The sequence below is a fragment of the Hippocampus guttulatus genome, chromosome 4 (assembly GCF_054856545.1).
Source record: "Hippocampus guttulatus isolate MCC_2025c chromosome 4, RoL_Hgut_1.0, whole genome shotgun sequence".
NCBI classification, from domain to species: Eukaryota; Metazoa; Chordata; class Actinopteri; order Syngnathiformes; family Syngnathidae; genus Hippocampus; species Hippocampus guttulatus.
In genome coordinates, this window is record NC_141264.1 from 7,308,591 (window position 1) to 7,333,031 (window position 24,441).

The 24,441-nt window shown below is 40.9% G+C and overlaps 1 protein-coding gene across 1 annotated transcript in view; it reads left to right on the forward strand.

Annotated features, from left to right (window-relative positions):
• Nucleotides 1-22,052, forward strand: part of ranbp10 (RAN binding protein 10) — a 36,025-nt gene extending 13,973 nt beyond the window's left edge. The window contains exons 4-15 of the mRNA XM_086108830.1: nt 7,350-7,517; nt 9,322-9,344; nt 10,849-11,033; nt 11,271-11,383; nt 11,997-12,105; nt 12,174-12,322; nt 12,431-12,647; nt 15,506-15,645; nt 15,808-15,959; nt 16,902-17,013; nt 17,193-17,334; nt 19,930-22,052. Of these exons, the coding sequence (XP_085964956.1) occupies nt 7,350-7,517; nt 9,322-9,344; nt 10,849-11,033; nt 11,271-11,383; nt 11,997-12,105; nt 12,174-12,322; nt 12,431-12,647; nt 15,506-15,645; nt 15,808-15,959; nt 16,902-17,013; nt 17,193-17,323 (1,499 nt within the window). The 3' untranslated portion in view covers nt 17,324-17,334; nt 19,930-22,052. The remainder of the gene's footprint in view (nt 1-7,349; nt 7,518-9,321; nt 9,345-10,848; nt 11,034-11,270; nt 11,384-11,996; nt 12,106-12,173; nt 12,323-12,430; nt 12,648-15,505; nt 15,646-15,807; nt 15,960-16,901; nt 17,014-17,192; nt 17,335-19,929) is intronic.
• Nucleotides 22,053-24,441: the final 2,389 nt, after the last annotated feature.

Sequence of the window (24,441 nt, forward strand, 5' to 3'; positions counted from 1 at the left end):
AGTAACCGTTGTCACACAATGCTCTTGAATGGCATTCTACTCGCCAACCCGGACTTGTTGAAAGTCAACTGATGTGAGATTTTACCGTATTGGTGCAGCAATCAACATGCAGGATCTCGCCTTCTTCAGATTGTGAACCTCTGATTCGCACTTGCGTAAGGACACTCTGCACTCATCAGTGATAATAATATTAGTACGCATGTTCAATTATCGGTGCAAATATATTTGTCTTTGCCCGGGGGCAACCGTAAGCTCAAAACAAGAGCTTAATACACTTTGGAATTTCTTTAAGTTTCATAAAATGTAGTCCTCATCTAAATCACAAGAATAAACGGTCTGCATAAACTAATACCACACCAGCAATTATGTTTTCATATTTGTGTCGAAAATAACAGGGCAAGGAGGAAAAGATAAGTGAACCCTTGGATTTAATAACTGGTCTCGCCTCCTTTGGCAACAACTCACCCAAAAATTAGTTGCAGACCAGACATGCACAATCATCAGGATGAATTTTGGACCATTCTTCTTCACAAGAAATCTTGTACTCATGCAAGATTCCTGGGATGTCTGCTGTGGGTAGCACTCTTGAAGTTATGCCACAGCATCTCAATCGGGTGCGGGTCAGGACTTTGACTGGGCCACTCCAAAACATATCTCCTTCTCCTTATAAAGCTATTCTGTTGTTGATTAGTATTGGATCATTCTCCTGATGCAATATCCATCCTCTTTTGAACTTCAACTGTTAGCCAGATGGCCTTGAGTTCTTAGTTCTTGTGATAAACTTGATCATATCTTTATTCCATTGATGCTAACGAGCTGTCCAGGCCATGAGGCAGCAAGGGCACATGATGCTTCCTCTCCCGCGCTACACAATTGGGATAGGGTTGTGATGTTGCTGTGCTATATCCTTTTTTTCCACACATGACACTCACAACCAATTCAAGTTTGTTTTCATTTTGTCCACAGAATATTTTGCCAGTCAGGGCAGTGGAACATCCCAGTGCTCTTTAGCAAACTTCAAATGTGCAACAAAGTTGTTTTTTTTGGGACATCAACAGCTTCTTCCTTGGTGTTCTCCCATGAACTCCATTCTTGTCATATGGAAGATTTATCAACAGAGGTGTTGACATGTGCCATTGATTTCTGTAAGACTTCAGTTGACACTCTGGGATTCTTTCTGACCTCATTGAGCATTCTGCACTGTGCTCTCGCACATTTACAGGAGAACGACTCCTTGGAAGAGAAGTAACGCTGTAGAAGATATATATATATATATATATATATATATATAATATATATACTTTTTTTTTAACACAACTCACCCAAGTTCATCAATTACACCCGTAGCAACATGCTTAACAACTAAAATGCTTTTGTTCAGCAATCTCTGGCAAGTGACACAATTCAAAGAATGTCGAGTGAGCCATTGTACTGCAGTAACGTTAGAAAAATGGGCAAATATACTGACTGTTGTTTTCTCAAGTAAGAACAGATGTTTTCAAATGACTTGTTTGGGTTCAACACAAAGATGTTTCTGCTTTTGTAGAAGACGACAGAAATCAGAAAATAATGAAATTTGAAGGAGTTTGTTTGTTTGTTTATTGAACAAATTAACAGACATTTGGGAGGAAGTAAAAGGGATTTTTTTAAAAACTTGTAAGAAGAAAAATAAATGGTCATAATTTAGCAAAGTTTGGAAGTATGGAAGTAAAAAAAATGTATCTAGTGGCACCCCTTGATCTTTGTTTATTTTACCTTGTTTGATATTAATATAATGCATGCAGTACTGTATATCGCAAAAGGAAAAAAGTAAATATATTGATTTACTCAAGTATACAACTGCACTTACACTTATGCATACTGTACATACCTGTATGCCTACAACATACAGTATGTACAGGGACTAAGTAAACACACTCTGACAAATTTTGACCATTTTATCAAAATACAGTATTTGTCATTTAATTCGTTTGGTTTGTTCGACTCATAATATAGAATTTGGGGCACTGCTTAATGTGCTTTTATTAAATTTTTTTGATCATTAAACTAACAATTTGAAAATCTGGAGTGCCTGGCGAAAATGTTGACCTTGAAACTGTATTTATTGATCCTTAGTTTTTAGGAAAGCTGCTGGACCGGCTGGATAATTTACAATGAATATTGTCTTTTCCTTCAAACGACTGCTACTTTAAAAACAGATGGAACAGCATTAGGTACAATAACACACAGACATACTCTTCTGTATCTGCTTATTGGAAACAGCTGATGACTTCCTTTATTCTTGCTCTTTTCTGCCATTCATTTCCAGACCGTCCCTTACTCGAGTATATGAAAATATATATATATATATATATATAAAATCCTCATCTCATCCCTCGTGAGACGTGATTGTACAAGAGTCTCGCCAATAAAGACTATGTAGATGACTGAGCTCTTGGGGTAAAAATATATATCCAGTGTTTGGACTATTTGCAGGAAGTATTTTGTGGAGCGAGAGCACCATTATTCCTTTACCCAAGGCCTCTTTTTTTTTTTGTTTCCGAGCCCTATATATATAAAATTCCTCGTCTCACCCCCCCTCGGGTGGTGTCCGTCCCTCATTCAGCTCGGGTCCTCTACCAGAGGCCAGGAAGCTTGAGGGTTCTGCGCAGTATCCTTGCTGTTCCCAGCACTGCACATTTCTGGACTGAGATGTCCGATGTTGTTCCCGGGATCTGTTGCAACCACTCATCTAGTTTGGGGGTCACTGCCCCGGGTGCTCCGACCACCACAGGCACGACCTTCACCTTTACCTTCCAGGCTCTCTGCAGCTCCTCTCTGAGCCCTTGGTATTTCTCGAGTTTCTCGTGTTCCTTCTTTCTGATGTTTCCATCACTTGGGACCGCTACATCCACTACAACGGCTTTCCTCTGCCCTTTATCTATGATCACGATATCTGGTTGGTTCGCCATTACCATCTTGTAAGTCTGGATCTGGAAGTCCCACAGGATCTTCGCTTTGTCATTCTCCACCACCTTCGGAGGTGTTTCCCATTTTGACCTTGGGGTTTCCAGTCCATACTCCGCACAGATGTTTCGGTAGACTATGCCAGCCACCTGGTTATGGCGTTCCATGTAGGCTTTCCCTGCCAGCATCTTACACCCTGCAGTTATGTGTTGGATCGTCTCAGGTGCCTCTTTGCACAACCTACACCTTGGGTCTTGTCTGGTGTGGTATATCTGGGCCTCAATGGCTCTGGTGCTCAGGGCCTGCTCCTGAGCAGCCAGGATGAGTGCCTCTGTGCTGTCCTTCAGGCCAGCCCTCTCTAGCCACTGATAGGACTTCTTGAGATCAGCCACTTCAGTTATGGTCCGGTGGTACATCCCGTGTAGGGGCTTGTCCTCCCATGATGGTCCCTCTTCCAGCACTTCATCCTCTGTTCCCCATTGTCTGAGACATTCTCTGAGTACGTCATCCGTTGGAGCCTTCTCCTTGATGTATTCATGGAGCTTGGATGTTTCATCCTGGACAGTGGCTCTCACACTCACTAGTCCCCGGCCTCCTTCCTTTCGGCTTGCGTACAGTCTCAGGGTGCTGGATTTGGGATGGAACCCTCCATGCATGGTTAGGAGCTTTCGGGTCTTAACGTCCGTGGTCTGAATCTCTTCCTTTGGCCACCTTATTATTCCTGCAGGGTATCTGATCACTGGCAGGGCATAGCTGTTTATTGCCCGGGTCTTATTCTTGCCATTGAGCTGACTTCTTAGGACTTGCCTCACTCGCTGGAGGTATTTGGCCGTAGCCGCTTTCCTTGTTGCCAGTTCGAGGTTGCCATTGGCTTGTGGTATACCGAGGTACTTGTAGCTGTCCTCAATGTCTGCTATTGTTCCTTCAGGGAGTGAGACCCCTTCAGTGCGGACTACCGACTATATATATATATATATATATATATATATATATATATATATCCAATTCTGGGATTGAATGTCTGGATTCTTAAAAGTCATAAATGTCATTGGCAGCGAATGAGTTATCAACAAGCTACCGGTACTTGCTGTTTGAATGCAAGCACTTGTGCTAAAGCCAATGCGGCAGGTATTTTTTATGGACCTTGATTTCCTATCTGTTGATTTTGACTTTGGAGTTATACACAATACTTGTTCTCAAACTTACATTACAGTCAATTTGATTTGATCTTTTCTTTGGTTTTAAAACAATTTAGCTTTGCTAAATGCAATACATTCCGAAATACAATACTACGGTAAGTTTAAACTGAAATTTACGTTTGTATATGAAATCGCCCCACTGAAAATGTTTGTAGAAAGTAAATAGTTTGTTCTCATTCATAATGTAAGTTTAAAAATTAAAAACGTAGATGAATATGAAAAGGAAAACCAATTGTTCATTCATAATATGGTCATATTTTCATTGTCAAACTCTTTCAGGGACAGCGGTCACCACAGTGGACACCCTATCATGTTATCAGGTTGTCATTATTGGTGCATGAAAGGGTTTATAAAATCCTTTACTTCATGTCCCTAGGATTAACCTGAAAAAAATTGACCCTCAAAATGAAAAAGTTGCTCCTCAAATGAAGTCACTGATTAGCAAAATTGCTCCTGAAAGAAAGAATTCCTTGGATAGCTTTCGTTTGTTCTATGAACAATACACACACGCACATACACCGGTACACCTACACCTACACATGCACATGCTCACTGAGTCACGTTTACCCACATACAATGACATCAATGAATGTCCCAGCACACTGGCCTACACTACAGTAGCTGGAAGCATGACTAAAGCCGATGGCCTGCCCCTTCCAATCAAATGGCTCCCCTCTTCTAACAAACCACATTGCAGAGCTTCCAGGTCTGTCTGGAGCCATTTGACCCGCTTATTGGCCAGTCAAGATATATTTTGTTGGTTGGAGTTTGTCGAATGCAGTGGACACAAGGGCAACCAGTTCACCTGACTTTATATGCACTCACAAACAAAGATCATTCTTCTTGATTCCAATGTGTCATAGGGTGGAATAGGATGGAACAGGATTGCATGGATGAATGTGTTTTCTAATTCTGTCCATCCAAACAGTCATGAAAATATTTTTGGTTGCTAGGACTCCGATGGACTGTCGCCGTGCTGAACAGATTACTGTTGATTGCTGAAAGTCTGAACGTATATTGTTAATTTTCTAGTGTATACTTGTCAATCAATCTGTTCTGGACCCGCTGACTGTAAGGGAACTTCTCTACCTTTTCTCTCGGGATCAATTTGTAGACTACATGTTTAAGGAAGGAAGTTCATGCATCTTTGCGTTGTGTGTCCCTTGATAGTACAATGTTCTCTACTGCTGACCTCTATGTCTGATCCCGCTGTGGAGGCCTGCCCATTTCATTAGCATGTCGGAGCAGTGAGCCTGGGTTTAGAGGCAATATCCCTGTCAGCAGATTAATCTAATACCTCACCATACAGAGACTACACAAACACAAAACACACAAGTATCCAAATTATACAAATATTGAAGTCACTTCGATGCACATGGTGCACATTTAACTACCGGTACACTCGTTTGATGAAACAATACAGTGAACCCCCGCTGTGTCGCAGCTTATCTTTCATGCCGCCGCATTATCACCAAATTCTCAATAGTTTTAAGACTGACACTTTTGACAGTTATGAGACATATTTGAATTTAGGGTTGCGCACCTTTACTGGAGTAGTACAAAATTCTGCAACGTGCCGGGCAGCATGGAGCTCTTGTGCATGTAGACGCAGCCTAATCAAACAAATCATTCACTGTCAATGTCATATATTTATGTCATTTAACAATCCAGACATTCAATCCCAGGTATGTAGTGATATATAATTTTCATTTTTTCCAAATGAATGATTGATTGCATCATTATTTGGACAAAACCAGTAAATCTCAAAAACTGTGAAGTTTGCTTCCCACTTTCTTCATAACATGGTCTTAAAGGCACTTCTAAAAGGATGAGGACAAGCGATACAGATAACGGATGGGCGGGTGGGTGGATGGATGGATTAATAAGGGTGACATTGAAATTAATGATGATGACTCATTTTAATAATGCCCAATTTTGATGATGTCTGGTCTGTTGTCTGCGCCAAGGAGTCGATTTGTTGGAGGTTTTGAAATTAAGAGCTATTCAATGTCATTACATTCATGTGCATACGATTTTAATATCAGTCCTGCAATAGTTGATTGTACACATTTAGGATGTGCCCGGTGAGGATAAGCAATATAGAGGACATTCTGGATGAAAAAAAACAGTTGCTTAAGGGGTGTTCACATGGCACACATTTACATCGGTGCTGCACCGATGTATTTTGTTACGATATATCTTACACCAGTGTAAATTTTGTGGAGCGTTCACCCGTATAAACCTGCTTACTAAAGAGAAGCGTATTAACCCCGGTGCAGCCCCACTTGTGTTCATACGGCAGTTTCTGCGGCCGTGCAATACGATAATAATAATAATAATACGGAAATAAAATATGTGCATGCGTAAAGTGTACTTCCTTTTCCCCGCCTTGTTTGTGACATATCGAAAAACCATGGTTTATACTTCTCCAGACAAATCAACGCTGTGGTCTATCTGACACCGTAAAAGAAAGAGAGAAAGAGAAAGGAAAGATGGTGGAAGTACAACAGAACACGAAAGCAATGCATTCTACTATTCATTCGGCAACAAATACCCGTATGTAATCAACTCTTCTCACGCGTAGCGAGTCTACCCCTGTAGTGTTCAGACGTCCCATTTTATATCGGTGCTGTCCCGCAAACTAGCATTTACTCTGGAGTAAATTTTTAAACCACCTCCTGAGCAGGGTTAAATTTGCTCCGGTTTAAGCTGTTTTCAGGGGCTACACCGGCATAACTTTGTATGTGTGAACACTCTATGGGGGGTAGCCCCGGTGCGACACCGGAGTAAAAGTTGCCGTGTGAACACCCCTTTATTTAGACACCTATTTCTGGCCATTCCCTGAAGTGCTAACCTCTGCTGAGTTGGGTTGCGTTCTGCGTGCTGCTGTGCCTACTGACTGACTCACCTGTGTATTCTCTCAATAGAGCCCCGAGCTGGCCATCTATTTCACTGCACCATGAACACGGAAACTGCATTCCTAAGAAATCTCATCAGTGCAAAGTTGCTGGGAAATTGGCAATGATCTTGAGCATCAAAGATAAATGAATGACGAAGCCACTCCTGTTCCAATGAACATGACTCATGATTTAGTTGAAATTTAGGATATTTCACATGCTCGGTGCCCTCGTGACAGGCATTTTATTTTCCACAAGGGTTGAAAGTATAAAGTAAAAGCTAATCCTAATCCTTGCCCTATTTCAGGATGGGACAAGCACTCATATGGTTACCATGGAGATGATGGCCACTCCTTTTGCTCCTCTGGGACTGGCCAACCATACGGTCCAACTTTCACAACGGGTGATGTGATTGGCTGCTGCGTTAACCTCATCAACAACACTTGCTTTTACACCAAAAATGGCATCAGTTTAGGTCAGTGGAAATGGATCCATGTACCATAATTTCTCGAGAATAAAACACACTCATGTTTTATGTAGCACCATTCCCAAATTGCCAAATGGTATCTGTTTTTTTCTCTTTTCTCTCTGTGCTACACGCCCCCTTTTTGCTGGTATTCATGCTCACAAACTGATTGATTTTTGATATGCGTATGCCACTACTTTTTCAACATGTGCAAGTAAATCTTTTCAGGCTCCCTCAAAACACAGTCTCGGTATGTTTGAAAGTCACCCTCTTTTTCGCTGATTTGGTCAATATCCCCCACCTGCACACACTTCTGTTCTGAAGAGAGAGTGCGCTGTCTCGTTATGAAAGACACAGGGCGCATGGTCCCCTTGTGGGCCTGCGACCGCCCCATCGTGGAAACCTACAGAACGTCCGATTCCGTCGACGGCCCAGGGAAGCTGGGGTGAGGAGGGGCTGCTGACGAGGTGGCTGGCTCGGCTATGCACTGGAAACAGCGCCAGATTGCATATGCTCACCAAAGCATTTTGCAGTTTGAAGTATGAGCCACTATCACCTAGCCATTTAGCCATATATCTATATATGCGCTATGGCTGTACAGTTAGTTTTTTTTTAAAGCAATAAACGCAGTTCATTGAGTTAAAAGTTTCCCGTGGGTCGTGAAAGACACCAAAATATGATATCAACATGACGGCGATTAGAAGACGCTATGGTATGGTATCTATATAGCAGCACCCGCAGTGCTCTGCGTTTCACGATAAGTCGGGAAAATTCTATTATTACATTTACATTTGTAAGGTTAGGCATTACATATCATATTGGAGTGGAACAGTGGCGGATGCTGGGCTATCAAGGAGAGGAAGCTCAATTTCGGCCTACATCATAAAATGCGTCCGTTTATTTGTACGTGAATTCTCTTCTCCGTTCCTTTTCAAGAAAATGATCTGTGTACAATAAAACCCACCAGATATAAAAGATGAATTTGTTGCTAGTCGTTTTCAACAAAGAGAGTGTCGCTAAAATGATTAGAAGAAGTCTCCAGTTCAACTCAGAACAGAATGAGAATTGAAAAATGCTCCCACGGATGCCTACACCAAAAGATCGGTGATTGGCTCATTTCTTTGTTAATCAAAAAGAGATTCAGCCTCAGACAGATCATCCAATCATCATGCAGAAAAGCTGAGCGTCCGGGCCAGCCCATAAACACCCACTGTCCATAGACCACCAGAGACGATGAGCATCCAATGGGCGGGACAAAACTAGCATTTATCCAATGACTCGTCTCGTTTCAATGCATTGGGCCAACGGGCTCTGAACTCTCTCGACGCCCAGCGTCCGCGCTGTAGACTGTAGACGCTCAGCGTCCACACAGTTTAAAGCACAGTGAAACTGCGGGAATGAATGAGAAGAGAGTCGCGTCGTAACCAGTAATAAGAAGCTGATTCGGAACAAAAGTTAAGCGTGTTGTCGCGCATATTTAGTCAATGACATGTACACACAATTGTATGTACACACATATATTTGATCACTTATTTTTTGACATTTTGGGGGAAGCTGAGCTTCCCTTGCAGTCTTAGAGCAATCGCCTCTGGAGTGGAACTATACCTGTTTCACAAGTCCTCGGTACCAACGTCCACACGATATGCCAAATTTTCTTAATTTTTGTGTACACGTATATTATCCCCCGTTCCCCCCTGATTTGTAATTGTCAAGAAATTATGGTACATTTGCAATCACTATGCATCAATGAAACATAATCATATTAATTTATTGGAATCATAGATGACAAAAATTATTTTCTTTTACCTTCCAGGTGTGGCTTTCACAGACCTCCCTGTAAGTACTATGGTGTGACCTTTGTCTACACGATGCCACCTTCTCAACTTCAAGGCTGTATTGAGATTTACCTGTACTTTGATTGACTTACAGTGGATAGAAAAAAAATCTACACATACCCGTTCAAATCCCAGGTTTTTGTGATTTCAAGAGATAAGATAATTTCAAAACTTTATTTAATAACCTGAATCACTCAATTGAATAAAATTTGTGACAAATATTTTGAGATTACGACTTGGCGGTGTTCAGAATTAACTCATCACACATAACTCATGTTGAATGGAAGTCAGCATACATTTCTTGCCATTTGAAGTGCCCCTGATTAACAACAGTTAAGCATTAGATGTTATAGCGGGCTTTTTTTTCTAGTTTTGTAGGGACATGATACAGCATAAGCGATGATCCCGACAGAAGAATACAAAACAATTTCCAATATACATCATGGAGAACCGTAAAGACAAACACTTCAGGTTAAGAAAAGTTGAGGACAATAATGACATTATCAATGTCCCACCAAATTTGATGAGGGAAAAAAAAGAAAACTGGTCAGGGAGGCTGCGAAGAGGCTGGCAGCAACATTGAAGACGCTGCAGAAAGTGTTGGCAACTATTGGCTGTTCGCTTCATGTGACACCCGTCTTCTTCAAATGTCTGGGATATGGGGTTGGGTGACAATATGGATAGAAGTCTTACCCTTCAAAATAAACCTCAAAGCCCTGCTACATTTTGCAAAGATTTCAAAAGTTGTTTGCCGCAAACACAACACCGCTCATAACGAAAATGCCGCATCTACAGTGATGCAGGGTGGTGGCATAATCGTGGGGCTGTTTTACTTCAACTGGAACTGGGGCCTTAGTGAATGTGGAACAAGTTATGAACCGTTTCTTGGCACAAAATCTACACACTTCGGCTGGACAGCTGAGGAACCTCATCTTTTAGCATGACAATCTAATCAAGGTTAAAGTTTTGGAATTACCAATCCAGAATGCAGAACTGAGTCCGATCAAACATCTGTGGAAGGATCTGAAACAGGATGTGCACTGAAGATAACTTTACTATCTGCCCGATTTTTTTGGGGGGCTGGGGGGGTGCCCATTTTACAAAAGAAAATGTTTCACATTGATTTTGGATCACAAAAACCTGGCGCTTCATCAGGGGTATGTAGACTTTTTATATCCACTGCACTTGACATAGACTTCCCTTCCTTCCTTTGCTTAACTCTTGTTCCACTGATCATCATGTGATCACATTTTGTCCAATAAGAGGATAGTATGTAATTCTTTGGACCACTTCAATGTTGACAATTGAAATGTTTCCCTATATGTTGATCGTATTACACCAACCGGATCACATTTTTGATCCGGTTAGTGGTTTTTTTGGTACTCACTAGAAAGGTTTGCTGTTACTGAACACACCATACAGTGGTTCGAGAGTGACGTGACGCGTCATTGCGTTGTCGATATAATCTTGTTATTTTCAACTTTTCCACCCTGCTATTAACCCAGCCTAACCTGTACCCTACTGTGGGGCTTCAAACTCCGGGCGAGATTGTCGATGCAAACTTTGGACAACAGCCATTTGTCTTCGACATTGAGGACTACATGAGTGAATGGAGAGCTAAAATCCATGGGATGATCGCTCGCTTCCCAATAGGAGAAAGGCTGGGTGACTGGCAAGCTGTCCTGCAGAAGTAAAGTTTCATTCCGTTTCAGTCTTTCCTTGAATTGAGTCTTGTTTGTATTTTAAATGCAATAATAGAAAATGTTGAGTATTTGTCATGCTGCATTGTCTTACTAAGATAATGTGTTGACCTCAACTAACCTACAAAATTATATGAGTAAAGCAGCAGTTGTCATTTGATATTTGAAATTCATTTCGCTATTGTTCTTAGGAAAGTCAAGTGTTAATTTATTTACTTTGACTCCAGTATGGTGTCCAGCTACCTGGTCCACCATGGATACTATGCCACTGCCACTGCTTTTGCTAGAGCCACAGAGACCATGATTCAAGAAGACCAAACATCTATAAAAAACAGACAGAGTAAGTGAATAGACCGCACATGCGCGCGCGCGCACACACACACACACACACAAAGTAGACACTACTGTACTCTCGGACAGGTAATAGAATTTTTTTCTGTCACTTTAAGGTACAGGCATAGATGCATTCACAAGATACAGTAATCCCTCGTTTATCGTGGTTAATGGGGACCAAAACCATCCGCGATAAACGAAAATCCGCAAAGTAGCGACCAATTAACATATACAGGTAAAAAAATATATATATATATTTAAAGTCCGCAAACGGTCCGCGAGAAGCTGCAAAACAACAGCGAGTCACATAGACATATACAGTACTGTACTCAATGTATATGGAAAAAAGAAATTATGAATATGTTTGAAAAAATCCGCGATGCACTGAAGGCGCAAGAAAACGGACCGCAAAATAGCGAGGGATCACTGTACATCATTTGTTATTGAAAAGAATTATTAATTTCCCACCGCATATCTTAAGAGCCCTAACAGTGCACGATTGTGCCTCGGCATACTGGTCGGGAATCTCCACATTAGATACGTATGATTTGTTTGATTCATCGTAAACCGAGGAACCCCCAAATAACCTTATTCAAGCATCCAATTACTTTGTTGAACAGGAATACAGAAGCTGGTGTTGGAGGGACGTGTGGGTGAAGCCATTGAAGCCACTCAGCAACTTTATCCTGGCCTGTTAGAACACAATCCTAACCTTCTGTTTATGTTGAAGTAAGTTGGCCTTATTTAAGTTTGGTATTTCTTGTAAAATTCAGTAACGCCAGTGTGCGTGTTTTTAGGTGTCGTCAGTTTGTGGAAATGGTCAACGGTACAGACAGTGAGGTTCGCTGCTTGACTATCCGCTCCCCCAAATCCCAGGGAAGTTACCCTGGTTCTCCCAACCTTAGCCCTCACCAGGGGGCTGGAAATTCACACATGCACACTGGAGGTGGGGTTTTATTTTTATTTTTTTGCTTTTTAAACCCATTTCGGAATCATCAAATCTGGGTCTTAAATGTCATGAAGATTATTCAATTCATCTTGCTCCTTCCTCCAGGTGTCGACAGCCCAACATGCAGTAATGGGGTGACTCCCTCCAAAAAATCAAAGAGCCACAGCAGCGTTGTTAGCAGCAACATGAAATACCCCAGCACATCCTCCTCGGCCTCTTCATCCACCTCGTCCTCACCTTCATCCATCAACTACTCAGAGTCTAATTCTTCTGACTCCACCAAGAGCCAGCCACACAGCAACAACAGCAATCAAGAAACCAGGTAGGCATTGCTTAACCTGGTGTCCAATAAATCTACGTCTTGAAAACTAATCTGTATGAAGTCAATCATTCAATCCGGTGCTGGAGCCCTGAGTGGCACCTAAATCTTAATTCTTCACTTCGGCAAGACTTTTTTTATTCTCCCACAATTGTGTGCTTCTAACTTTGAGGGAACAGTTTGGAGAAGGTTGTTTTCTATACATGTCTGTGGCAGAAGCCGCACAACAACTGATTGCTAGGTCTGATCCTGGAAACAGATGTACAGGTATATGAAGTGTTCCTCCACCTCTACAAGGGTTTGGTCCACACTTTCCTACATATTATAATGTTAATAGCTTCACATATGGGATTTTACTGCGTTTTAATCTTGGGCAAGTGATGTCCCTGTTCAAATTAAGTACATTCAAAGGTTTTTTTTTCCTAGTGTAGGTACCAGGTTCAATTTCAGCTCCGGCCTCCCTGTGTGGAGTTTGCATGTTCTCGACGGGCCTGCGTGGGTTTTCTCCGGGTACTCCGGTTTCCTCGCACATTCCAAAAACATGCATGGCAGGCTGATTGAACGCTAAGTTGTCCCTAGGTGTGAGTGTGAGCGTGGATGGTTGTTCGTCTCTGTGTGCCCTGTGATTGGCTGGCATCCGGTTCAGGGTGTCCCCAGCCTACTGCCCGAAGGCAGCTGGGATAGGCTTCAGTGCCCCCCGCAACCCTTGTGAGGATAAGCGGATCGGAAAATGGATTGATGGATTGATAGACACCCCCCTTCCACAACCTTACCATACATGTATGTGGGCCACGGAGGAGCTCAAAGCAATCAACAAAAGAGTAACCAAGTTCGTAGCAAGCAAGCTCGAGTGACGTTGTGTCCAAACAGACTGAAAGTTCTGAATGCCCCAACACTTACAATAACACAAAAAGAAGTCTTGCTGCAATCGCAGCAACCTGAAATCCACGTCAGGCTTTAGCCATCATCCATGTGTTCCAGTTCATTCGTCCAGTGTTTTTCAATCTTTCTTTGAGCCAAGGCACATTTCTTCCATTGAAAAAATCCCACGGCACACCACTACCTGAAAATGTGAAAAAAAAAGCTTATTTTAACAATTAAGTGTTTTAATATTACTATAAGTGTTTTTTTAACATTGAAAATTCAGGCAATATTACAACACATTGAATAGGAACCAAATCAACATCAATCCAATGGTGCATTCGTTTTAATGGCAAGTAAAATATTAGGGATGTTCACGCGGCAACATTTGCTCCGGTGCTGCGACGGGATGACCCCAGTCGAGCGTTCACATGTGCAAAGTTACACCGGTGTAGCCCCTGAAAACAGCTTACTCCGGAGCTAATTCAACCCACCTCAGGGAGGTGGTTTAAAAATTTGCTCCGGAGCAAATGCTCGTTTGCGGGGCAGCACCGATGTAAAATGGTACGTGTGAACGCTACAGGGTTAAAAATTTGCTCCGGAGCAAATGCTCGTTTGTGGGAGGGGGCAAGTAGCCTCGCTACGCATGAGAAGAGTTGATAACATACGGCGAGAATGTGTTGCTTTCGTGCTCTGTTGTATTTCCGTCAACTGTTTGTCTAATATTGGAACTTTAACTTGCTCAGGGTCTAATTTTTTTTTCTGTGACAGCCGGTTCTTTTTCTCCCGGTCGTTTGAGCTCTCGGGCAATATTGTACCAATCCCTTTTCCCATCTTGAGTATTTGTATAATTCCAACATCATTCAAATGACTTTTCTGTTGAATGTGTCGCTTGAGCTGATGGTGAAAGGACACTTTGATTCTCTCCTCTCTCATTTCAAACTGCTTTAAACAACAAAGCGTATGAGGGAAAAGTGGTTAGGACTGCACGACTGTCCATGTTTAGTTATGTGTTGTGTTCATTATTTTACTTAATGTTGTGTGTTGTGTTTATTATTTTGCTTTATGTTAACTGTTTTGTATTGTATTGTATTGAGGTAGTCCAGCGTCCGTTTAGTCCGTATTTTTCCATCAGAAAATTTGCTTACAGCTTCAGCTTTGCTGCATGTTTTGCAGAGCAGAAAATATCTCAACCCAGTTTGACTGCTTGTTCTTCTATTTGCACATACTCCGACAGTCATTCCAACTTAGAAGAACCGCAGTTCATTCTTATTTTGGTTTGGGGAGTCGACGTATCACGTTCACTTAGCGGTCGTTTTGCCATGATAAAGGATTAGCATTATCTCCGTCGCAGTTATTGTTCTGGAGCAGAGAAGCATAGCGTCATTGCATCGTATCGTGTGATTGGCTGGACACCTGTCACTCACTGAATTACCCAGCAAATTGATACAGAAAAAAATTTACATATCCAATTCATTTGCAATGGATAGCTTTTTTTGTGCTCTGATAGTGTGCGACCAGTGCGCAGTTGCGCAGCTTAGAGGGAACATTGGTGCCGTTGCATCTCCAGTAAACGTAAATCTAAATAAAATATACCTTTAATTGTATTGCCTCAAGTCGGAAACTTCGCTTGTCTCGAAGCATAGGGCAATTTCCTAGCTGCTGCTGCTCCCTACCGGTATGAATTGAATTGAATTGAATACAACTTTATTGTCAAATGAGCAGCATGTATGTGTAATATACAGCACAGATGGAAGAGTATTACATGATTACTCTTCCAGGCGATCGACCGTTTCTCACGGCACACCTGACAATATCTCGCGGCACACCAGTGTGCCGTGGCACAGGGTTTGAAAAACACTGCATTAGTCTATCTTGTGTGATACTTGTGTCTTGGGTCATAATGAATTGCTACATCTTAATTCAATGTTAAAGGTTACCTTCCTTGAAGCTTTTCTGTGCAAAGTGAAAATCTCGTGTCTTTGTTTACGTGTGTATAGTGATAGCGAGATGGAGATTGAAGCGGAACACTACACAAATGGGGTTGTCGAGGGCTCGTCCACTCGTATCATGAATGGCACATATAAACACGAAGAGATACTTCAGCCAGATGACAACAGCATTGGTAATGGTGTAACAGGTACGCGGACGCAGATATTGATCACAATGAAATATTGCCAAGCTACTCTCATTCTGTTTCTTTATTTTTTGCTTTGTTCTTATCATTCAACTTTGTGCGCTCATTGCAACTTGCTTACCTTTTGGTTTCCATGTTAAATAGTCAATATGTGTCTGTTGCCAGGAGAGGAGGGCTATCAGAATGGCAGACAGCTGTGTGGAGGCAACCAGGCAGCCACAGAGAGGATGATCCAGTTCGGACGTGAACTTCAGACACTGAATGAAAAGCTCTGCCGCGAGTACGGCAAGAACACGACACACAAGAAGATGTTACAGGTACACCTCTTCTTCTTGGAACTGTGGAGTTTTGAAAGACAACCCATTATTCTTGCTTTATATTATAGTATAAAAATTGCTCAACAGGATGTAGATTACACTCATACCTTGAGTTAACAGTTTAATTTGTTGCATGACCAAGCTAATAACTCGGTTTACTTGAACATCAAATCAATTAATTCACTACCAGCCCACTTAAAATGATTTGGGCAGCAAATTAGTTGTTTGAAATTCCGTTAATCTCTTCACTTCACTTGAGCAGTGATTCATCTGAACCTTGGTCGGACCTCGAATTTTGACTCCCAATATATAAAGCAAAAAAACAAAAACAAATCAACCAAGCGAGGACTCATAACTCAAAGAGCTTGTAAGCTGGGCACACTCGCAAGTCAAGGCACCATTGTAGTGTGTTACCTGGAAGGATGCGTTTGTTGCGGTTTTTCACTCTCAACACATCGTTGTTCTTTTTGGGAGGGGATAAGACATTATCTCCCATGAACAATTTAAATTTTAAACTGATTATTTTTCTGTAGAAACCATAAAGTGGTGAACTCCATTTTTTAAATGGTGCCCTAATCATAATCCATTAGTTGTGAATCATATCTGTCTTTGTAGCACCCTACACAATATTTTTGAGTGACCTTTTTTATTCACAAAGGCAATTACTGAAATTTTATGTTACATTTATTAAATGAGTAGTGTAAATAAAATGTCATTATCGTACAGTTACTTGGATTTCGGAATTAATATAGTGATTGTACTTTGCAATGTTCACATTTTTGTTTGCTGCCCCCAAGTGTCCAAAAGATCGATGCAGAGAAATTATGCAAGCCTTTTTTTTCCACCCCCTCTATGAATAATTCATGCTGTCAGTGTTTTACATGTGGCAAGATGAAATGTGTGCCATTTCCAAGGTTGTTGAGGATGCTTCTGTGTGTGCAGGATGCGTTCAGCCTGTTAGCGTACTCGGATCCGTGGAACTGCCCCGTGGGCCAGCAGTTAGACCCCACTCAGAGAGAGTCACTCTGTTCCGCACTCAACAGCGCCATACTGGGTAGAAAAGAAAGCACACACTTAGATGTATTATTATTACACGGTATTTCAGTATTGAGCCCAGCATGTTCATCAATGAAAAATGTCGTAAAGTAACATTTTAGATGATATGAACATACTGTACACTCATTAGTGATGCATTTTGAATGATATTCATTCTGATTTGTGTCTCATGTCTAGAGTCCCAAAATCTGCCAAAACAGCCTCCTTTGGTGTTAGCGCTGGGCCAGGCCACAGAGTGTGTACAGCTTATGGCCCGAGTCAGGTCTGGTTCCTGTTCTTTCGCCAGAGTAGACAACTTTTTGCTCTAGCCCTTGTGTGGGTGAGTATGTACTAGAGTCGACAGAGAACATATAAGTGAATATGGTTATTCTGCTTGCAAGGACGAAGCCCAATTCCAATGAAGTTGGGATGTTGTCTGAAGCATAAATAAAAAGAGAATAAAATATTTGCAAATAATGTTCAATCCATATTTAATTGAATACATTACAAAGACAATACATTCAAGATTAAAATTGATAGTTTCTTGTTTTTAGCAAATTAGCATTAAGTTAGAATCTTATGGCTGCAACATGTTACAAAAAAGCTGCGACAGGTGGCAAAAAAGACTGAGAAAGTTGAGGAATGCTCAAAATACCTGGTGAACACGTTAAGTGGGAACAGATGGGTGCCATGATCGGGTATAAAAGGAGCTTCCCTGAATTGCTCAATCATTCACGAGCAAAATGGAGTGAGGTTCACTTCTTTGTGAACCACTGCGTGAGAAAATAGTCAAACAGTTGAAGGGCAATGTTTGGGGCTCATTAAACTTGAATAAGTGCAATGAAAACTAAATCAGAATTACATAAATGGAATTTGCAATGCTTTAATTGGAATTTTTACTTTCAAAAACACAATTATGTCATTTGAATTTGGATTCCTCACTGGAAATTCAATTCTGAATATATTGTCACATTCAGTTTTACAAATAAAAATTTGAAATCTTTTTCAACACAGATTGAGTTCGCTTGACTTTACACAGTCAGCTTTACAAGTAACAATTCCGATTTTCAATGCGCAAATACGTTTGGCCAACATCCGGGAATTTAGGATGACCAATGATTGCGGAACTCAACTCTCCTCTTTGTCCAATCAGCATCTTCATTTTGAGCACATGACACGAGCTCTTCGGGGAAAAAAAATGTTATCTCTTCAGTGGCTCTTAACCCCTCTAAAACCTTTCTTTAACCTTTGTGGTACAAGCCATCGTGTCAGGGAGGGATGCTTAAATTTAGCAACGTGTCAAAACGAAGCCCCCGAGTCAGTACGTCTCGGTTTTCAGGTTTTTGTTTTTTTCTTCAGTTTTTTTCCCCCCAAGCCAAATTGCAATGGCTGCATGAAACTCCATGCCCAAGGCATTACTGACATCTAGCGGGAGAAACAGCGCACAGCATGTAACGATAGACGGGCTCATCCCCTGTCTTTTAACTCGACACGCATACCTGTCAACTTTTCGGAGCGCCAACCTGTATAAACTACCAAAAAAATCCTTATAACATACCAAAGCATTTTATATGTCAAAATAACGGCAGAAAAACCCCACAAAATTTTCAATGATATTTATTGTAGATCTCCATAATACAATGTCTGGTTAATGTATAATCATCATTCTACTTAGTGGCATTACTGTGTTCAGAGTTGTATTCCTGCGTTACTTTTTTCACCAACTCCAAATGCTGACCCATCGGCTCGAAGTTACAGCATCCATTCATATTTACTTTGGAAATGAAAGCATTCGAGTAGACTAGCACCATTCTGGGCAAAAGCAAAAGGAACTACCTGTTAGGGGGGGGGGGGGGGGGGGGGGGACTGAAATTTTCAGAATCGGTATGATTTGTGCGATACGGCCATATACGTAAGATTCACCACAAAATCCGTATGAACTATGGCTAAACCGTATGAGTTGACAGGTATGGACACAGGTCTTCAAAATTGATCGCTTATCGTCTCCAGTTTATCAATTTGTCTATAAGGGCACCAGATGCATTTGAGATAATAGCAGTTTAATTACTGCGACCCCGCCCCAACACATACTTTCCTTAATCAAAAACAGTACTTAATCTTGAAACTGAGCACACATTCAACTTTAATAGAACTGTGTAGTGTAGAACAAGAACTTGATTTTCTTCACTGACTAAACAGTTTAAATTAAATACGAATTGATAACAACAAAACAAATAAAAAAGATGTGATCACAAAATGAAATTATCATCTTGTCATACACTGTCACGGCTTGTCCTTTTTTAGTCCTTTTCAACATCCTTCCCATGCTCTCAATTTCCTTCCACCAATCCCATAACAGTGGTCAAAGATTCACAAACCTAAGTGAATGTTTTGCAATTATTGTCAAAGTATTCTGCAATATTTCTCCTTTCCTGTTTTGCTGTACTGTCCTTAAATTCCAATGCAGGTGAATCATGGTCAATCTCAGAAACCCTGCGATGAAATTATCTTAAAATGTGGTTGGGTACACGTAGATTCTATGATGTAGCTCAAGTCATTCTGGTATCATTTTTTACATAATTTCCCAGCCCAAATGATCAGTATTTATGATTATTTGCTCAAAATTTTGACCGTTATATATCTTGTCTTTGTCTGTATTTCATTAGATATACTGTATGTTGAATATGTTGTAGGAAAATCATTGTCTTCTGTTTTTATTTGTTTAACACAACATCCTGACTTCATTGGAATTGAGTTTGTACATGTATTGAAAAAGCAGTTTTTGTGGACAGACTAATGTCCGCATGTCCAATACAATAATCGTATAAGTACTGAATATGATTGTTGCCATGCTGAGAGAGCATTGTTTCAGAAATACAGATCATATATATAATTGCAATTTGTTGTACTTAAAATACTGTATGTCTCCCTGCAGGTTTATGTTAAGTTGCACTGAGAGAGCGGGCATGTCCAGCAGGGGGTTGTCATGGCTACAGAGAAGAAAGCATGCGTGTGATTGGTGTGTTTGGCTGACTATCAGTGGCAGAGCCAGCGGCCGTGACAGAAAAAGCAGAGAGAAGAGTAAAAAAGAAAGCTTACTTTTTAATTTAGTATTATCCAAAAAAAAAAAACGTGTGACACTATTTAAATATGAATTAATTATATTTCTGTTTATCTATTTTTTTTTGTCAGATTGTAGTGCTGATCATCGACAAACAGTCATTCTCTTTTGCTTTTCATTGGTGGATTTTGACCCCTACAATAGGTTTTCTACAGATTTCAATTTTGAACTTCGCCATATCCTGTGCCACACTGTCCAACTGCTCACTGCGGTGACACTGACAATAGGTGGTCGTTTTTACATCATACTGAATAAAATACAAGTCGCCGTGAAATATATACTTGGACAAATATCATTTTACCGATGCAATGCAAAGCAGACCACTTGTTACTTTGCCAGGAGTGCAAAACAAAAGCATTTTGACGTTGTTCGCTCACCCAGTGTGTTTGACGTAGAAAAGACCCAGCTGAGGGAGGGACATTATTTCTGGATGGGGAAAATAAGTAGGCAATCACCTCTGACCCAAGTTTAAATGTACATCAAAGCAGTCTCGATTTCTTGGCAACACTTTTCTAAGGATCCGTGTGTTTGGAAACATCTACAGTTATGCTCTGTTTTCTTTCCCCTCTTTCCCATCCAAACTAATCACATGCCTCAATGAAAAAAAACAAAAGCATGAGCAGAAATTTAGATTTAATGTCACATTGTCGCTGACACTTCCAAGGCTATTGTGTTAATCATCACCATCCTTAGGCAAAACAAACAAAAAGACAAGGAGAAAATATTTGCATCAATTTATCTTGTTAAATTGATGGAATCCACACCAAATAATAAAGAAGTAAAAAGTGTTGTAACGAAGAAGTGATTCAATATTTTTCAGGCATGGGTGCGTATACTGCATTCAACTGGAACCTGACTTAGGTGTTGCTGCTTCAGCGTCATTTTCACACATTTAGTCCCACTTGACAAAACAAATTGAGTGGGTGGTGCTGTTGAAATAATTAGTCTATATTTACTGTGGCATAAATATAGAATCTGCATTCCCTTGCACCCTGCGCGCAATTTTAGTTTCCCCCTGTCTTCCAATTAAACATGCAGAATCAAATAAACATCTCTCCTGAAAAACAAAACGTGAACTTCTAATCTCACAAGTGCAATACAACAAGGTTGTTGTTTACAAATTAAAAATAATTTTTGAGGTGTTTTTCCAATAGTGGTGGATATTTCATTTCTTTCAAAATGCTAGTGGAATTCAACTTTATGCTTGTCAGTGAACTGGCAAACAGCAAGAAAAAAAATCTTACTGTGTCATTGTATTCAAGCATGACATTTTTACATGGGACATGGATTCACTCCACAAAGAGCATAGTTCCAAATGAAAATACTGAATTTGCAGGAGTTGTTTCATAATGTGGACCCCCAAAATACAATTTGAGTATGTGATCAAACTTTTTTAAGATTAAATATGTTCTTGACCAACTAGTATAAAAGGAAACTAATATAATAACCACAACTGCATCTGATTTCCAGCGTTAAAGGACACCTGTTACACAAACAAAACATCCTGCTTCAGCCCTGAAGGGAGCACACTCTGAGCTATTGCTGATGTTTGAACTCAGAACTCCCTTTATCCCTGCATAGACATGACCACTGGTCTAATTAATGATGCATAGGACGCAAGAAATTTGTTGGAAAGGTCCAAGACCTTACAGAGAATGACTTGAGCCTCTGCAAAAAAAAAGCAGTGCACAACTGACTCCTATTGTGATTTTAATTTCTTTTATGTTTTAGCACAACAGTAATAAAGAATTTCCTTTTATTTCTTTTTTTTTTTTTTTTGTATTTTAGTTTAAAGAATTACTGTCTACTTAGCATGACTTTGAAAATCTATTAAAAAAGTATAATTGGAAAAAATATGTACTGGAAATGTGTTAAAGAAATATTGTATTCTGTTTTAACAGAATTATTTTTATTAAAATACATCCATGAGCATATGACTGATCTTGTGTGTTGTATTTTTGTTTGAAGCTGTTCTAAAAGACGTAAATGGAGGACTGCTGTGTAATCCGAACGAGAATTTGAACGGTCATATAAAAATAAGAATATTTTATGAACGATCAGATTTAAAAAAAAAAAAAAATTCTTGGAATTAAATGACTCACTGGTACGTGACAGATTTGTCTGTGGTATGCGTGATGATCAAATGAAAGCGAAGGCTGCTCAGAAAGGCTGATCTCACATTAAATAAGGCGCTGGATATGTGGCGTGCCAGTGAAATAACGTTCACCCAGACGAAAGCTCTGCATGATGAAGTGTAAGTGCACAAAACATTCACTGCAAAGGTTAGCAACAAAAAAAAAAGGAAGCAGCTTCACGAGAGAAAAGCCAATGACCAGAGAAAACAAAATTGACTGTGACCGATGTGCCTACAAACATGAACAAGGAAAGTGTCCAGGCGTGCAGGAAATGTGATAAAAAGAATCATTTTGCAAGAAAATAGGCAACACAAAAATAAGAAAATGCACGTTGAGGAACAGAAGCAGGACGGTGATAACTGATGAAGAGATGTACATTGAAACTATAGAAATGAGAAGCATGAAAGCAGTTGAAAATGCTAAAAGTGACCAAGACAGATGGTCTGCAGGGCTGTAAATAAACAAGAAAAAGGTCATGTTTTGAATTGATACTGGAGCTGATTGTAATGTCATGTCAGCCGAAACATTTCACAAATTAGATGAGGCAAGGCTGCGTCCATCCAGTTGCAAGTTGGTGACATAACTCAGGCCACAAGATAGAGCCCATTGGCAAAACATCAGTCACATGTCAAAAACACAGCATTGACTTTGAGATTTTGTCAATGTTTTCTTTTTGTGTGTGAAAAACTGGCTGAAAAAATGTGATACAACTATTCAAGGCCTGAATAAAGAATCAATTTGCGAAAATGTGAATGTTAGAGGGCAGGGCCGGTGGGGAGACAAGTTCCGCAGAAAGGAGCCAAGTGCTGAGTCCCCGCTGTTTTTCTTGAAGTTTTTGGGCGTTTGCGTGAGTTGTGCATAAAATGAGAATTAAGTTAGAAAAATCGGTTATCGTCAGGTCCAGGTCCCAGGGTGGTCATTGCCACGGCCTGCGTTTGTGTGGTTGCTGACAGCAACAGAGACGATGATATACACAAACGCGTAGACTAAATTGTTGGTATCCCTATGTTAAATGTTAATGAAAGAAAAACCCAAAGTGGGTCACAGAAATAATCTGACAAAGAAATTAAAAGCAATGAAAATTAAACATTGCTTTTCAATTGTGGTTCAACAGAATCGTTTAAAAAAGAAAATCAGATTGATGAAACAGATGAAACAGGCCAGAAAAATGATGGGACTGTGGTGCCAAAGAAAACGATACACAGGAGGTGTGTCGCAAATACAGCATCACTTCGCAAATACAGGAATTAAACCCGGCATACAAAAAACAAAAACAACACCGTTTCCTGAACAGACCTCTGAACAATTCGCTCCGTTTGGCGATTTATGTCAACAGGCGCCCCCAGAAGTCATCCATGGTCAAAATCCTCACGCCTATGCAAAACGACAACCAGGCCACGGCGGGTGCACAACAAAGGAGTCAGGGAGGACAAGGGGCACACAGGCCCGTTGTTCACCTGCCAAGGAGGGTGTCGATGGAGTCAAAGGGCACCCTGGCAGAGGCCGGCGCAGCAAGGTTGGGAGTCTGACCCTGGCTTGAGCCAACTCCTGGAAACATCCACACGGGCCACCTTAACTCTTGTCTATTCAGACGTCTCAGGCTTACCATCAAAGTCAATGAAGAAGCCCTTATCCTCATGTTGCAGACACTCTGATGGTCCATCATAGAGGGGGCTCAGCGGGCCACAGCGTGCGCCTTGGCGGACTAAACCGAAAGCCAAAGTGCACAGGTTGGGGTGGAGCCAGAACGTGCGCCGGGCTCTGAAGTTGTTACCGGGGAGAAAATACCAAAGGTCTACAGCAGAGAGTACTGTGACTTGGCCAGAGATCAGGGCATGCAGGATGAACTCCTCAGGCACACAAAAGACCTGGCCATGAACAAGTCCCACGAGTGAAGAGGCTAACCGGGAACAGGTGGGTGCCATGATTATGTTCAAAAAGTCATTCACAAGCAAAGGTGGGGCAAGATTCACCTCTTTGTCAACAACTGCGTGTGAAAATATCCAGTTTACGAACTATGTTCGTCAACGTCCAATTGCAAACACTGTAGGGATCTACAATCTACAATCTTATCAAAAGGTTCACAGAATCTGGAGAAACCACTGCATGTAAGCGGCAAGGCGGAAAAACAACATTGAATGCTCATGACTTTCAATCCCTCAGGCGGCACTGCATCAAAACTCGACATCAA